At 44.3% G+C, this 17,896-nt stretch overlaps 1 protein-coding gene across 1 annotated transcript in view; it reads right to left on the minus strand.

The window, feature by feature from the left end:
- The window catches only part of LOC126161287 (cytochrome P450 9e2-like), a 95,146-nt gene that overhangs the window by 25,233 nt on the left and 52,017 nt on the right, over positions 1–17,896 (minus strand). The window contains exons 3-5 of the mRNA XM_049917026.1: positions 15,784–15,921; positions 12,853–13,061; positions 12,567–12,759 (exon numbers count right to left, since the gene is read on the minus strand). Coding sequence (XP_049772983.1) covers positions 12,567–12,759; positions 12,853–13,061; positions 15,784–15,921 — 540 coding nt within the window. The remainder of the gene's footprint in view (positions 1–12,566; positions 12,760–12,852; positions 13,062–15,783; positions 15,922–17,896) is intronic.

The raw sequence follows: 17,896 nt of genomic DNA on the forward strand, positions 1-17,896 counted from the left end.
GGGGCCTATAGAGACATCCAATTACCATGTTTCAGCCTGATTTAACCATGACCTTCATCCAAATTATTTCACATTTCGGATCTCCGTCAATTTCCTTCGACACTATTGCACGTTTTATCGCTATAAACACGCCTCCCCCTTCACTGTCCAGCCTGTCTCTGCGGTATACATTCCAATCTGAGTTTAGAATTTCATTATTGTTTACATCTGGTTTCAGCCAACTTTCTGTCCCTAGTACTATGGGGGCGTTGTGACCGTTTATTAATGAGAGCAGTTCTGGGACCTCTCTATCGACGCTCCTGCAGTTTACTATTACCACATTAATATTGTCATTCCCTGTTGCGTTTTGCCTACTACTACCTTGTCGCGTCTCAGGAGGCGTCTTGTCGGGCCTAGGGAGGGGATTCTCTAACCTAAAAAACCCCCATGTGCACTCGACATGTACTCCGCTACCCTTGTAGCCACTTTCGGCGTGTAGTGCACGCCTGACCTATTCAGGGGGACCCTACATTTCTCCACCCGATAGCGGAGGTCGAGAAATTTGCATCCCAGATCTCCGCAGAATCGTATGAGCCTCTGGTTTAAGTCTTCCACTCGGCTCCAAACCAGAGGACCGCAATCGGTTCTGGGAACGATACTACAAATACTCAGCTTAGATTCCACCCCACGAGCGAGGCTTTCCGCCTTCACCAACTCCGTCAACCGCCTGCACGAACTGAGGGTGACCTCTGAACCCAGACGGCAGGAGTCATTGGTGCTTACATGAGCAACAATTTGCAGTCGGGTGCACCCAGTGCTCTCTATCGCCGCCGGCAGGGCCTCCTCCACATCTCGTATGAGACCCCCGGCAGACAGACAGAGTGAAGACTGGGCTTCTTCGCCGACGTTTCCGCTATTTCCCTAAGGGGCTCCATCACCCGCCTAACGTTGGAGCTCCCAATCACTAATAAACCCCTCCCCCCGAGTGCCTGCTCGGACCTTGCTGAAGGGGCGGCCACATGTCCACTCACAGGCAGAGCGGGCGATGCCACACGGCCAGCCTCCACATTGACGCTCCACCTCGTGCGCCGCGAACGCCGCTGAACCCGCCACTCCTCTTAGGGAGAGGGTGGCCCAACCGCGCCCGGTACCCGCGAAGATGTCTCGACAGCAGGGACAGTGGGCGAAGCATGTAACACCTGGGGTGTACCATGCGACGCACCATACTCCCCACTAACGCTACACTCCGAGGCAGCAGCCTGAAGACGGCTGACCGCGGCCATCAGCACGTTCAGCTATTCGCGAACAGTGGCCAGCTCCTCCTGTGTCCGTACACAGCAGTCACACATCCTGTTAAAAAAAATCGCTCTGAGCACTATGGGACTCAACTTCTGAGGTCATCAGTCACCTAGACCTTAGAACTACTTAAACCTAACTAACCTAAGAACATCACACACATCCATGCCCGAGGCAGGATTCGAACCTGCAAACGTAGCGGTCGCGCGGTTCCAGACTGTAGCGCCTAGAACCGCTCGGCCACCACGGCCGGCACAGATCCTATCCATGCTGAGAAATCAACAATTTACAGTAGAGAGTTAATCAACTTTTAGCTAAACTGCTAATTCACTAAAGGCGGTTGATAGCTGACTAAAATGTTGTTACTAGACACTTCTTGTTGAAAACATCGAAAATAAGCACTACCTATTGAAACATCCCCGAATGACTGTGCTGATAAACGTCGAACATTATTTGATTTTCAAACAGCTGAGCAAAACTGAACGTACTCAGACATTTCGCTCTTTACCTATTCTGATCAACACTAAACTGACACACAATATTTTTAACGCAACGCAATCTGAGTTTCAAAAATCCCTACAAAAGAATGGCCCTGACTAACATTAACCTATACCTTTCACAAATCACTTACCTCACAAAAATCTTCGTTACTCGAACTACTGCAATACAGCGTGCGCCAGTACTGCCAGCTGAATAAAAGATTCTAACTACTGAAGGCACTAACTACTGATAGGCATAGTTAGGAAATGAAACATTTTGATAGAGAACAAACAATGTATTTACCTTAATAGTGTTCAAAAGTCATAATATATATAGCAGTTGATGACATCCACTCTTACAAATTTACTGTGTCTGATGGACACGCGTCCAGATCATTCGCTCTCAAAACTCCGCCATTTCTCTCCCCACATCCACCACTGCCGGCGGGCTCACCTCCAACTGCCCAACGTTACGCGCTGTTCACAGCCAACTGCCCAACACTACAATAGCAGATTCCAATAATGCAAACGAGCCACAGACTGCACACAGCACAGCCAGTGATTTTCATATAGAGCGCTACATGGCGTTACCAACATAAAAACCTAAACAGCCTACTTACACACTCTCTGAACTGTATTCAAAACAAACACAAGCACTAATGGCACTATGGCTGACTAAAGGGACTCTCTCTGAAATCTATGGAACACTGTTACTAATACTCGAAAATTAAAGCTTCCTAAAAGCAAAAACACGTGGAAGAAGAAGTGACAAGTAAGAAAAATACAGTTAATACTTAAATTAACGTAGCTTGCTGCACAGCAAATGTGAAGCAGACGGCAGTTACGACGACACTTCTGTCTGTTCCAATTTTATACTCTCCTGTGTCTCGCCCCAACTCGATGTAAAACACTTGGTTATTCGTGCCACACTTCTTTGCAAACGCTTGACTTACGGAGCGCAACAAGTGAACAGTCCGCAGAGTTATTAATAGGACTGTTTTGTAAATGAAGTAGATTCCTTCTAATCTGGAACCATTTTCTGTAACCATGGTTGATCCAATATAATTATTCACTACAGTCCCTTGCCCCTGTTTCTGCCAGTAATATTTTTCAAAATTAATCTACTTTATTTGTAACTCATTAATCCTAAAGCTGAAGATATTACGTTTACCCGTTTCGTAAATTACGCAACTTAACCTTTCTCAATGTTTAGAGGCAGTTGACAGTCGTAGACAATTCTGCCTAATAACTTGTCCTGCTGTGACTAAATACTGGTCCACTTTTTCTGGCAATTCCTCGGCGTAAATAACCAGGAAGGTTTCTGATCAAAATCGTTAATACGAGGGCTACTCGGAATGAAATCTGCAGTGGGCTCTACTAAATACTTGAATTTTTAAAGGAAATTTATTAGAAAAATCTTAAAATAAGGTATTTGTATTACGCCTATATAATCGAAATTCAGATTTGAACATTTATTTTATCTCTTAATCAGGGAACACGTTTCGGCTGCATAAAAGCCCATAGCAGCATTTGGAAGTTCTTTGTCAGGTTGAAAGGTCTGGTAGCCTAGTAACTTTTTGGTTACTATGAGGAGGTACAAATCTCTTGTTGCCAAGTCTGGGCTGAAGGCAGATGTTTAGATGGGTCCCATTCGGACTGAAGCAAAACACCCCTGCTCCCCTGCGCTTGAGAGGCAGAGTGTGGCAGAGAGGAGATTTTGAACCCAAAGAGCTTTCCGATAAATCTGCGTAACGTTGTCCGACAGCTGGGGTATCGAAAAATCGTTTCTTTCTTGGTTTGAAAAACACATATCTCGTTACCTGTTGCCAATCTGTTTATTGGGATTTTCTCCTTCTGCATCTTTACGAAAATGCGAGTACAAAGAACTATTTATTCGTTGCATTTTGTGATTTTGAGAAAGATGTTTCTGGCCCCAAAGAGCACTGCCATAAATCTGAGGAAAATTATCTGACAGTTGAGATATCGTCCACTTTGAATACCATTCCGTTTATGACTACAGTTAGACAAACACTTCTTTCCTCATGACGATCAATCGTCGTTTCACTCTTACACAAACATCATTGACGCATAGCTATTTGTCTCGCCTCACTCGGCGCAGATTTCACACCTGGTAGGACTCACAATTGCAACTGTCATTTGGATAGCTTTCTCAGGAGGACAAACATTAATGTGACTTTCTCACAATTGTAGGTCTAAGAACACTGTCTTACTTCGTTATTCAGCGACTGTTTCTTTCCCTCCACCACCTCTCTCTCTGCATGAAGGCCAGACGTGGTTTCTGGACAGACCTCGCCTGAAGCACGAACAACAGCTGTCCCCTCACGCACCAGATAGGCACGTCACAATGCTTCGTTTGTATTGTTTAAAGAAATTTTGTAAACGAGCCGTTACGAATGCTGTCAGAAACGCACTGATCCCGTGGTCCAGTGGTTGTACATCTTCACAGTAATGGGCATTTGTAGGGTGACAGGTCACATCAGTTCTCGTTTCCTTCTTGCATACCATTGTGAATCATACTTTCTTACAATTTTCTGCATAAGCGGTTTGTTGCAAATTGTTACAACAGTGTAATTTCAACATTTGTCATTATTGTAAAGAATTTAACTGAGTTACCAGTATGTTCGTCACTTTCATGACATTTAGAAAACAGTAATATTGGCATTTCCATTACTACTCTCAGTAATAATAAGGGTTTGAGTATATCCTAAGTTTTCGATGTGAATATACATCTCCCAATAAGGATTTCGCATTTTGCCACCAAATTAAAATATCCGTGTTTTTGTTGATTTATAATGGACGTTTGTATATTGAACCACTAACAGACTTAAAAGTCTATTAAAATTTCTTGCATAGATTGCGGTAAGGCGAGATTAGAATCTGTTGTAGGACTCTTGAACAATCGCAATTGTCCGTGTATAGAGTATCCCAGACCTGTCACACATTCATTTCCCCCCAAAAAATGGCGTGTAAGCGTTTGGCAAAAATGTGTTTCATTTGAAGAAAATAACAGAGTGAAACGCATCTGGTCTTAACAAGACTTGTATTATAGTCGTAAAACTCGGTAATTAACCCGTATAACCTGAATATCTGCAATTGCGGAAAAAAGACCAAAAAACAAAGACAAGACACGAAGAAATTTTTTTTACAAACTATAAGAAGTTCCAAAACCGGAAAGTAAGTCTGAAAAAATATGTTGATCATGAGACAGAATTCCGAAAATAACATAATTTTCTGGGAAATATTTTTAGGATAACTGATACTCTTATATTTAACTTCTCTAATTTAAAATTATTATTATTATTATTATTATTATTATTATTATTATTATTATTATTGCCTTTCGAGTGAAACCATACACAATTTTTTGAATCAGAAACAATATTTTTGTTACAAAACATTTAAAGATATCGTATGAGACTGCTTTTTGTTTGCTATAATAAACTGCGCGTTTAAAATCCTGTCTGCATTATTATAAGGACAGCCGTGGCCATCTTTATTGGACGACAGGTATGCTAAAATGTCCCCGCAGAGGACACCGGCCGGCTCGCCTCCCTAAGTCAGCCCTTCACTTCATCACTCACTGCGCTACACTGCCGATGTCCTGTGTTTTGATCCATCCGCAACACGTGGAATGAAGGTGAGGTAAGTGTGCTGAACATTGTGACCAAATGTTTCTCCCGCTCCTCATCGAATCGGATAATTTTTCTTTTCTGTTTTTGGAGCGTAAGGGATACTTTCTTCAGTAACCTTTCGATTTGAAATTGTTCAAATTAGAGGAAGCCGAATGCATACCGCTTCTAATACGATCATGTCTAGTAGAGTACGACGGTGTTCAAACCGATCTTCATGTCGAAGACAACTTTATTTTTATTTGAAGTTTTTGACTGTATTCAGTAATTTTCAATAGTTTTTGGGTAACTTGAATTCTACCATCGATTCAGCCCTAAAATAATGCGCATTACAACCTCAATAGGTTGGACGTATTGTCGAGATATACGGCTAAAGCTGTTGGTGTCGAACATACAGTTGGCACATGAACTCAGGTGGAGGGGAACATGCTAAACGGAAAAATTTGAACGGTGAGGCTATAAAGCCGCTAACATCCCGCTGTAAAGCTTTCCATTCTCAGAGCTCTGTGCTCAATATCAGGGCAGTTAGCTACGCGGTCGTTCTCGGTCTGCCCCCATCGACGCCGCCACGTGAGCAGCTTCTCACACTGCCCGCCCCTGTCGTCGTTGCTGTGCCTTCCGGCACACTCCATCACCTCCCCCACTCCGGTTAGGCCCCTGACGCACAGTGCTGCCTGGGGTGACTAGCCGAAGTAGGTGTGTGTGTGTGTGTGTGTGTGTGAGTGTGTGTGTGTGTCAGTGAGTCAGTGTTTTGTTTCAGTCAATTTCAATGCACCCTTTGCCCACAGCTAGGTGCTAACTCAAACACATGATTACGAGTGAGTTATACGATTTTAAATGCTAATAGTAAATCGATTTATTATTTGATATGGGCAAACTTTACAGTATGAGCAGCGGTAAGTGTTCAAGTTTCACACGCATTGATCACACTCCTTTAATATGTGCACCCTCGGTCACATGACACACATCTACACAGTAACAAAATTATTCCCACACTGGGTGTAGCATGTCCCCCATTACGGTGCGCAGTGCATCATATACTTCCCCAAGGGACACAAGCATTGGCAGTACACGAACTCCGTCTCTCACAAACCCCCACAGAAAGAAATCGCAGGGTGCTTAATCCAGTGAACGGGGCGGCCACTGGAGAAGTTTGTTGTCTACTGTCGCAGCACGTCCAGTCCAGCATTGGCGCAGAGCACTATTCAGAAGCTCTCGTACATTACTGCGAAAATGGGGCGGAGCAGCGTCTAGTTGCAAAATGTGTTCATCATAACTGATGTTCAGCTGAGATAACAACCAAGAAATATGTCTCGAAATGAGTTGCATCATCGTGTTCTGTGCACTTTCTCGTGCCAAACTGCACAGAAACCGTTCCACTTTTGGAAAGTCACGCTGATACTGTGTCAGGATAAGAGATTTCTCGCTTACCGGGATACGGACATTGTGTGCATTTAACTTGCCTGTTATATAGCAAGCTGCTTCATCACTCTTTCTACAGAACTGAGGCTCTTCATAAGACTCACGCCTTTTCACTTTGTCTGCTGGTGTAAGGGCCTGCACGAATCCCACTTTTTCACTTTGTCTGCTGGTGTAAGGGCCTGCACGAATCCCATTTGTTCACTTTGTCTGCTGGTGTAAGGGCCTGCACGAATCCCACTTGTTCACTTTGTCTGCTGGTGTAAGGGCCTGCACGAATCCCACTTGTTCACTTTGTCTGCTGGTGTAAGGGCCTGCACGAATCCCACTTGTTCACTTTGTCTGCTGGTGTAAGGGCCTGCACGAATCCCACCTGTACGGCTCAAACCAATTGCCTTTACGCTAACTCTTCCATACCACAATCATTTACATTAACAACTTACTGCTTGCTTTGGTCGGTGAGTTGCGAGGATTTCGGTGAGACCCCTCGCGTACTCTGTCAACGTTTGCATCAGACACACCACGAGGTCGACCAGGACCCCCGATCAAAAATTCTTCTGGTTTGCGCGAACTGTGGGTACCACCTACTTATGTTATTCTTGCGTCATCTTTCCTAAACCGTGCACGAAACTCACGCTGCACTGTAAGCACATATCTGGACAACTCAAAACGGAACTCACGTGAAGCCCTACTGGGACGCCATCTTAGAAATAGACGCTACTCCTGCGCAGTAATCATAACAAGCGAACAGTGGGTAACGCATAAAAAACTTGGACAGTTGGCACTTCTTGTGCTGTACTGTTTCCCCATGTAAAGCAATACGTACATTCATTGCTAATTTTTAAATCTGCGCCATTCATTTATAAACACCTGGTACACTGAGGTGACAAGGACATCCTCTTGCCCAGCACAGTGTAGCAAATCGACGTGGCATTGGACGCAACAAGTCGCGAAGGTCCCCAGTAGAAATGGCTCTGAGCACTATGGGACTCAACTGCTGAGGTCATTAGTCCCGTAGAACTTAGAACTAGTTAAACCTAACTAACCTAAGGACATCACAAACATCCATGCCCGAGGCCGGATTCGAACCTGCGATCGTAGCGGTCTTGCGGTTCCAGACTGCAGCGCCTTTAACCGCACGGCCACTTCGGCCGGCCCAGCAGAAATACTGGGCCATGCTGCCTCTATAGAAGGTCATAATTGAGAGCGTGTTGGCAGTGCAGAATTTTGTGCACGAATTGTTGTCTTGATCACGTCCCACGAATGTTGGCTGGGCTGATATCGGGCCAACTGGGTGGCCAAATAAATCGCTCGAACAGTCCAGAAAGTTTTTCATATCAATGGCAGACGACCGTTTCCCGGCGACATGGCACTCTGTCATCCATAAACGTTCCATCGTTGTTTGGGAACAAATGGTTACAAGCAGCCGAACAAAAGCATTTCCAATCAATGATAGGTTTTGGGCCAGAGCAGAGTTCCACGTAAGTACCGCCCACACCATTATGGAACCACCACCAGCTTGCACTGTACCTCGGTGACAACTTGGGTCCATGGCTCCGTGGGGTCTACTCCACACTCCGACCCTACCATCGGCTCTTACCAACTGAAACTGAGTCTCATCTGACAAGGCCACGGTTTTCCAGTCGTCTGGAGTCCAACCGATATGGTCGTGAGCTCAGCAGAGCGCTGCAGGCGATATCGTGCTCTTAGCAAACGCTCTCGTGTCGGTCACCTTCCGCCACAGCCCAACTGACGGTAAATTTTCGTCGCACTGTCCTAGCGGATGTGTCCGTCCCACGTTCCACACTGATTTCTGCGGACATTCCACGCAGTCTTGGGTCTGCGTCAACACTGAAAACCCTACGCTCTCAGTCGTTGAATAGTGGCCGTCGACCACTGCATTGTCCGTGGTAAGAGGCGATGCTTGAAATGTGGTATTGTCGGCACAATCTTGACATTGTGGATCTCGAAATATTGAATTCCCTAACGGTTTGCCAAATGTTATGTCCCATGGGTCCAGCTCTATCTACCATTCCGCTCTCCAAGTCTCTTAATTAGCGTTGTGCGGCCATAATCACGTCGGAAAACTTTTCACATGAACCACTTGAATACAAATGACAGCTCACCCCATGCTGTGTCCTCTTATACCTCGTGTACACGATATTACCGCCACCTGCACGTGTGCATCTCGCCATTCCGTGGCCTTCGTCACCTCATTGTGTACTGAAAACGGTTCTGGCAGGCCAACGATGTGTTCATGGCTAAACTCGTTCTACTGGTTATTCACTGATGAATATACCTTTTTACTGTATCGTGTAACGACGGAAGGACGCAGATTCCTTATCCTCTGCAAGACACGGTAAATAGGAAATCTTCTGTCAGCAACATTACAAGACACGAACCTCTACTGCAAATACGCTAGAAAGTGCAAATAGCTTGTCCAAAGGGAACGTTATTTCATCACCCTCGTTGTCTATAAAGTAATTCCACATGTGCGGCAACATCTCCCAGAGGGATGACCTTTCCCCGCCATTTCCCACCACCCAGTCATCTCCTCACCTCCCGCCTTACCGCATGCTTCCTCCTCAACTTGCTGACGTAATGGCAGTTGGCATTGTTACAGTGATGCGTGTGCCTTTGCATATATCAACTTGTTGATATGTGAGGAGCTATCAAGTGAAAACGAGAGAGACGCAAAACAACTAAGTAAACAGTAAATGATTTGAAAAGTATTCACCATAACTGTTAATATATTTTTCCCACTATGAGACAAGACGCTTAATGCCCTTATGGAAAAATGTTTACAGTTGCCTATGGAACTACGATTCTATTCAGGCGTGCACATTTTCGCCCGAAGCAAACTGACAGGCACGAACGTCCTTTTTACGGGCTCCAAAATATGTAAATCACGAGGGAAGAGGTCAGGACTCTATGGAGGATGTTTACGGGCTTCCCAGAGCAACTTCTGCAGCATACTGCAAACAGCCTTGGCAACATTTCGGCGGAATCGCTCTCCTTTTCATTTCACTGACCCTTTTAATTCTGTCTGACACTCATGTAGAGATCTCAGAGGTGGGTCGTCAATCTCCTGACTGGTTTCATGCGACCAACCACCAATTCCTCTCTTGTGCCTACCTATTCATCTCAGAGCAGCAATGTCCTGAGTTATTTGCTGGATGTAACCCAGCCTCTGTCTTCCTCTACAGTTTTCACCCTCCACAGCTCCCTCCAGTACCATCATGTCTTCATAGGTTCTCATCATCCTTACCCTTCTTCTCGTCAGAGTTTTTCACACACTCCCTTCCTCGCCGATTCTACAGCTAACATTCTCATTCCTTAGTCTTATCAGTCCACCTAATTTTCACCATTCGTCTCTAGCACCACATCTAAAATTTTTCGATTATTTTCTGTTCCGGTTTTCCCGTAGTCAGTGTTTCCCAGCCATACAATGCTGTGCTCTAAAGGTACATTTCTTCCACATGTCAAGGCCTGTGTGTGACAGTAACACATTCGTCTTGGCCAGGAACGCCCTCTCTGCAAACGCTACTCTGCTTTTTATGTCCCCCTTGCTCCGTCCATCAGCGTTTATTTAGCTGCCTAGAAGCAAAATGCCTTAATTTCGTCTGCTTCGTGATACCCAGTTCTGATTTTATGTTTCTCGCTGCCCTCATTTCTCCAACGTCTCATTACTTTCGGCTTTCTTCAATTTACGCTGAATCTATATTCTACACTCACTGCGTTCAACAGACCCATAATTCTTCTTCGCTTTCACTAAGGATAGGAATATCATCACCGCATCTTATCATTAACATTCTTTCACCTTGTATTTTAATTCCTCTCTTAGACCTTTCTTTCATTTTCGTCTTTGCTTCTTCGATGTATAAATTGAACAGGATGAGCGAAAGCCTGTACCTCTGTCTTACACCCTCTTTAATCGGAACACTTCGTTCTTGGTCTCCCACTCTTGCTCTTCCCTCTTAGTCCTTGTACATATCGTATATCCCCGTCTTTCCCTATAGCTTACCTGTATTGTTCTTAGAATTTCTAACATCTTGTACCATATTATACTGTTGAACGCTTTTTCCACCTCGGCAAATTCTATGAAGGTGTCTTGTTTTTTCTTAAGTCTTGCTTCCATTATCAAGTTCAACGTAAGAGGTGTCTTTACCTTTATGAAAGTCAAAATGATCATCATATAGCAGATCCTCAGTTTTCTTCTCCATTCTTTTGCATACTTTTGTTGTCAGCAGCTTGGCTGCTTGAGCTGTTACGCTGACTATGCAATAATTCTCACACTTGTCGGCTCTTGCGGTTTAATATATTCTACACACCAAAGTGAATAGTCATTTTGTGGCCACTTCGCCCAATGATGATAGAAATTCCGATAGAATGTTATCCATCCCTTCTGTCTTATTTGATCTCAAATCGTCCAGTGCTCTTTTAAATTATGTTTCTGATACTGAATCCATTATCTCTTCCATGACGACTTATGTTTCTTCTTCTACGACGTTACCAGACAAGTCCTCCTTCTCTAAGAGGCCTTTAATGTACTCTCTCCACCTACTCGCTCTCTCCTCTGCCTTCAAAAGTGGAATTCCCAATGCGCTCGTAAAGTTACCGCCCTCCTTAGTACTTCTGTATCCCACTTCTTTGCGCTTTGATTCTTCCTGACTGGTCTCTTGAATTTCAGCCTATTCTTCATCATTATTAAGTAGTGATGTGAGCCTAAATCTGCTTCTCGGTACACCATACAATTCAGTACCTGATTTCGGAGTCTCTGCCTGCCCCTGATGTGCTCTGACTGTAATCTTCCCGCATCTACTGGCCTTTTCCAAGTACACCTCCGCCTCTTGTGATTCTTGAACAGAGTATTTGTTGTCGCTAACTGCGCCTTCACAAGTTTAAAGAAGCAATGTACGGACAATAAGTTGGTTGAAGTACATGTACTGTCTGGAGTTTACGTTTGGAGGTAGTGTTAGAGCCTAGTTAGAGAGGAAAGATTCCGGACCCTGAGATGGGAGAAGGAGCAGGCGTAGAGATGGTGATGGGGAAATGACTTCACTGCCATTTAAAGCGACAGTTCGAAGCAACAGAGTGCCGAAGATTTAAATTGATCCAAGAGCCCTCCCTAACTGTACCTGCCAGTGTGTTGTCCTAAATTCCCATACACTTTGGAAGCCAGAATTCCACTAGAAAAAAGTCCTGAACGGAGTCTCAAGAGTGTTCTGCAATGGACGGCTTACGTTGTCCTAATGGAATCAGAATAGATGGAAAATATTGCAGCTTGAACGTTTCTCGAGTTTACCATTACGCACAAGATTACATGCAGACATGTTATTACTTAATAAGATACTTGATGCTCAATATCAGAAGAATACTGAAGGAAGTCTATTTGCACTGTTTTTGTCATCACTTATTTTAATGATAGTGTGAAGAATTATGGCGCACCTAGTACTGTAATTACCATGGAAAGGGTAGTTAGTTCTAATTATCAGTGGTATCAAATATCAACACAGCGGCCTGAGTTTTTGTCGACACTCTAAGAGTAACAAGGCCAGGGAACATTAACACCGGCTGTGACTTGACATTTATTGACCACAAGAACAACAAATCGTACTATCGTTGGTTCCAAGACAGAGATACAAACTACTGCATTTTAAATGTGAACTGTAATGAACCAACATTTCATGTCGACACCAACAAAACTATGACTCAAATTCTACGAATAATGAGCTGCACTTACGTTTTCCTTTGTCTTCGGTGCTTCCCTCCTTGCCCGCCTCCTCTGAGTTCAGTTCGCCACGGCGCGCCTGCATGAGCAAATGGATGACGTCGGGGCGAACGATTCCCTGCTTTTCACGAGTCTCGATGGTTTCGATCACCGTGGATTTGAAAAACTCTGTTGCAGTCCGGTCCATGAATGGTATTCCTAGCAGCTACCAAAAACAAAATGTACAACATGCAGTTAGAGCGCAAAGAAACTGACTAGCATAAGTCGACATAACGCACAACATTATGGGAGTATTCACCTGCATGAGTTTCGGAAACAGCGTGTATCCGATGCCGACGATCACTTTGACGGTGGTGAGGTCGCGACCCATCCGGTAGAACAAGTTGTCCGGTTCCGACAGCGAGTCTACTTTGATACCGAACGCTGTCGTTGCGATGACATCATTGGTGATGCGTGTGAAGAAGTCTTTCATCTCCAGTACGAGCAAGTTCTCACTTCCAGCGGAAACTTCAACAACGACATGAACACCATGCGGAAAACATTATGTAGTACCACTATTGCCTGTCCTTACATAAGTATCTCGTTGAAAAATAAAGTCGAGCTACGCTTCTATTATTACAATCATACCTGTTTAAGACAGATCCAATTGCATGTATTACTTACACTTATGTACGCATCATGGCACATAATGCCCTGCTGTTTGCAACAACTTCAGAGTGTCGGCTTAGGAAATTCTGCTGCATCTTTGGATATTCCTGTTGTATTCTTAACCCCAGCATAGGTGTGTATATTTAAGATCTTAATTCCGTTTCTCACACCGCAGGGTTGTCATAAGCAAATGATTATACATTATGTGATCAAAAGTATCCGGACACCCCCAAAAACATACGATTTTCATATTAGGTGCGTTGTGCTGCCAACTACTGCCAGGTACTCCATATCAGCGACCTCAGTAGTCAGTAGACATCGTGAGAGAGAGAGAGAGAGAGAGCAGAATGGGGCGCTCCGCGGAATTCACGGACTTCGAACGTGATCAGGTGATCTGGCGTCACTTGAGTCAGACGTCTGCACGCGAGATTTCTACAGTCCTAAACATCCTTAGGTCCACTGTTTCCGATTTCATAGTGAAGTGGAAACGTGAACGGACACGTACAGCACAAAAGCGTACAGGCCGACCTCGTCTGTTGACTGACAGTGACCGACGACAGTTGAAGAGAGTCCAGACCATCATACAGGAATTCCAAACTGCATCAGGATCCACTGCAAGTACTATGACAGCTTGGCGGCAGGTGATAAAACTTGGATTTTATGGCTCATAAGCCACACATCATGCTGGTAAATGCCAAACGACGGGTCGCTTGGTGTAAGGAGCGTCAACATTGGGCGACTGAAAAGTGGAGAAACGTTGTGCGGAGTGACGAATCACGGTACACAATGTAGCGATCCGATGGCACGGTGTGGGTATGGCGAATGTCCAGTGAACGTCATCTGACGGCGTGTGTAGCCACAACAGTAAAATTCGGAGACGGTGGTGTTATGATGTGGCCGTGTTTTCCACGGAGGGGGCTTACACGCCTTGTTGTTTTGCGTGGCACTGTCAAAGCACGGGCCCACATTGATGTTTTAAGCACCTTCTTACTTCCCACTGTTGAAGAGGAATTCGCGGATGGCGATTGCATCTTTCAGCACCATTGAGCACCTGTTCAAAATGCACAACCTGTGGCGGTGTGGTTACACGACAATAACATCCCTGTAATGGACTGGCCCGCACAGAGTCCTGACCCGAATCCCATAGAACACCTCTGGGATGTTTTGGAACGCCGACTTCTTGTCAGGCCTCACCGACCGACATCAATACCTCTCCTCCGTGCAGGACTCCGTGAAGAATGGGCTGCCATTCCCCAAGAAACCTTCCAGCACCTGATTGTACGTATGCCTGCTAGAGTGGAAGCTGTCATCAAGGCTAATGGTGGGCCAACACCTTATTGAATCCCGGCATTACCGATGGAGGGCGCCACGAACTTTTTTCAGTCAGGTGTCCGGGTACTTTTGATCACATAGTGTAGGTAAGTGGCGTGATACGAAAGATGAACAAGAACCGCCGAGCATGTAACGTTCTATCAGATACAGTAGCTTTAAAAGATTTTATTCGTCACCCACACCTGCTCTCCTGTAAATGCTGTATCACAATCGCGTGTCGTGAGAAGTATGACGGTTCTCCAGAAAGTAACTTCCGAACGGCCGCGAATTGGAAACCACGGTGAAAATGAGAGACGTTTTATTTGCGACAGTTAGCTATATATTTACTATAAAAACTGTCTAGATCACGATTTATTTATTAAGGTGACCGGTTTCGACCACTACTGTGGTCATCTTCAGCCCATTGAGTACGAACCTCATTTTGCTGGAGAATCAGCAGAAAGAGGTTCCCACTCAACGGTCTGAAGATGTCCACAGTAGTGGTCGAAACCGGTCACCTTAATAAATAAATCGTGATCAAGACTGTTTTTATAGTAAATATTTGTAACGCATTGATCACTGTCACTCCCATAATGTACTCAAAAGTAGTTAGCTATATCTTCCAGCTTTTTCTGTACATAGTCGCCGCTCCAACAAGACACCTGTCGTAGCACGGAACCAGCTTTCAAGTAACCTCGCCGCAGAAGACAGGTACCTGTACTGTCCACCAATATTCTGCGCGGTCCGCAACTCGTTGTCTGTGCCAAACTGTTGTCTTTGTAGGCAGTGCTCCATGTGAGCAGAGATGAAAATCAGAGGGAGCCGTTGGATACGCTGCAGGAGCCTCTACATTGTCCCTGCAGTCTACGGTCGAGGATTGTCTTGAAGTAGTAAATGAATGACAGTTGCGTTACGTGGGGTTGCGTGGAATCAAGCGAAATTTCTTGGTAGGCATCCTTGCGTGGCGGGAGATACTATTTTCTAGCCATCTTTACGTGCCGACTGTGTGCTCAAAGCTGCTAAGAGCGACATGAAGCGACTGACGGGCTTTCTAGAGTCACTGCCCACACATCTTCATCGTGGTTTCCATTTCAAGACCAACCGGAACTTACTTTTTGAACATCCCTTGTATTAAGGAAACATAAATCGTGTGTCTGCATACCATGACTAACAACAAATTTTTCTTGGATCATCAGTTTCCTTTGTAAAGCTACTGATTAAAGATATTTTACAGAGATACACTTATTTTGTAAAGCAGGTACGTACTCACCATCAAAATCACCTGTTCGTTTCTCTAAGTAAGCAACAACTTGTTGTCCAATGTCTGCTATCAGCATGAACATATTCTTAATTTTCATCGTAGTAAAAGCAGGGCTCAGCGTGGTTCTCATCTCATGCCACTCTTTTCCTAAAAATAGAACAGTTGATCAACGTGCTTTCAGGACTCACATTTGTTCATGGATTAAACTACATAACATTCGAATAGCAGGTATTGCTTAGTGAGGATCATGCTTTCATTAAAAGGTGGATGACAGTAATGAAGACATTTGATTGTTGTAAGTGTTTCATCATTAGTTTTATTCAGTTCTAAGACACAATTTTGGTTAATAACAAAATATTTTATTTCCCAGTCAGATTTAATTTTATATTTCACGTTTATCGCATTAGTAAATCTCATACATACGTCTGAAAAAAAAAATTGAGCGTGGAGGTTCCTTACAGTGAGTACACATCGAATGTCAATGCCATATCTACATCCGCTAAAAGAATTACCGGAAATAGATTAAATAGGTGTTAGACAAACGACCGTTTAATGGCAGCAATAAGAAAAAGTTAATGACAACGCATTTCAAAGAGAGTATAAAATATGATTTCCTAAATGTTTGCCATAATTGTTTATATTGCACAGCTAAGGAGAAATAGATCATTACGAGTTGAAACACTCAGCTGGAAGAACAAAATTCGTATTTTGAGCTCGGTGAGGCTGTTGCTTGCATAAGACAGCCACAGTGGGTGAGGTGAATCAGTCGTCAACCATTTCCTGTTGTGAGTTGTGTGAGTTGCTTGATGTATTTAGTGTTGAGGTGAGTTTCATTAAATAGTTACTATGAAACATTACCCGCAAACGATTTCGTTGATCACTACCCACTGTCTACTTCGCTAGTGAAGATATACTGCCCTCCCCTAATCCTTACAAAGGCAGACATCCATAATTATTAAATATATCGATGTGTAGCTTTCGTCAACTTATAGCGGACAATGTGGCGGATTTCCCGACATTCACAAATAAAAACAGCACCGAAAACCTCTGTCCGTCGTCAAGAGGAGATGTTCTACAAACGGTCTGACCTATTGCATCAAATTTAAGAAAGCACGAAACTCAGGTGTGGTTCTTGCGTTCACCTGTGCACTTGAAGCTCATCAGTCTGTGTTCTGCTGTTACAGCAGCGTCGCGGTTGTGTGCTGGAGAGTGTCCAGATGGTGCCAAGCGCTCAAGATCTCTCTTTAGAAAGGTTGTAAGGAAAAATTCTCGTAATTGTAAGTGTGGAGATTAAAATACGCAGAGGAGAAAAGGAGGAACAACTGATTATGGAAATGATACTAACATTTTAGCAGCAGTAACACTCAATACAAATGTCTCTAAGAGGCGTTAGGAAGCCCGAGGGGCTCCCTCAGACGAGTGTTGCGCGGACGCTACGTTCGGTCGCATTTCGGTGCTTCTACAACTTCACGTCAGGTACTTCGAAAACTGGTTACAGTTCTCCGAATATTATCTACGAAAAGAGCAAAATGAAGTCCCATATTAATGTAAAATTTTGTGTAAGGAAGAAGCATCGTTTACAAACCATGGGCAAGTCAATCTTCGTAACATGCGTTAATGGTCAGTTGAAAATCTGCGCTGACTCAAAACAGTGGATAGAACGACGCTCTTGGTCTGTCAACGTTTGCTGTGTGTTTCCCAAGACTTGCATCATTGGTCTCTGTTTCACGGACAGGAATCTAAATAATTACAAGCGTCTCGAGTTTTTGAGATATGCTGGTGACGCAGTTACTGCAATAAATCCCACTCGGCAAAGGCAATCGGTGCGGTATATACGTAACGGGTGTCCCTCCCTTTCCCCAACTGAGCTGACAAACCCTCTTAATAGAGTCGATGGAGAGCATTGGAAGAGTAGTTCAGGAAGCCCAAAACGATCTGCACGCCCACCAAACTTTTAACGCTTCTATACTTTTATCTGTGGCGAAAATTAAAGCAAGAAGCTTAAAAGGAAACATCGCCGACTACCGAAGGCAGGAAATGCCTCATAACACGGGTCTGTGCTGCCGTTACCTCCAGGTGGAATTCAACGTGCAGTATTGTGTGGTGTCACCGCCAGACACCA

The sequence above is a fragment of the Schistocerca cancellata genome, chromosome 2 (assembly GCF_023864275.1).
Source record: "Schistocerca cancellata isolate TAMUIC-IGC-003103 chromosome 2, iqSchCanc2.1, whole genome shotgun sequence".
In the NCBI taxonomy this organism is placed as follows: Eukaryota; Metazoa; Arthropoda; class Insecta; order Orthoptera; family Acrididae; genus Schistocerca; species Schistocerca cancellata.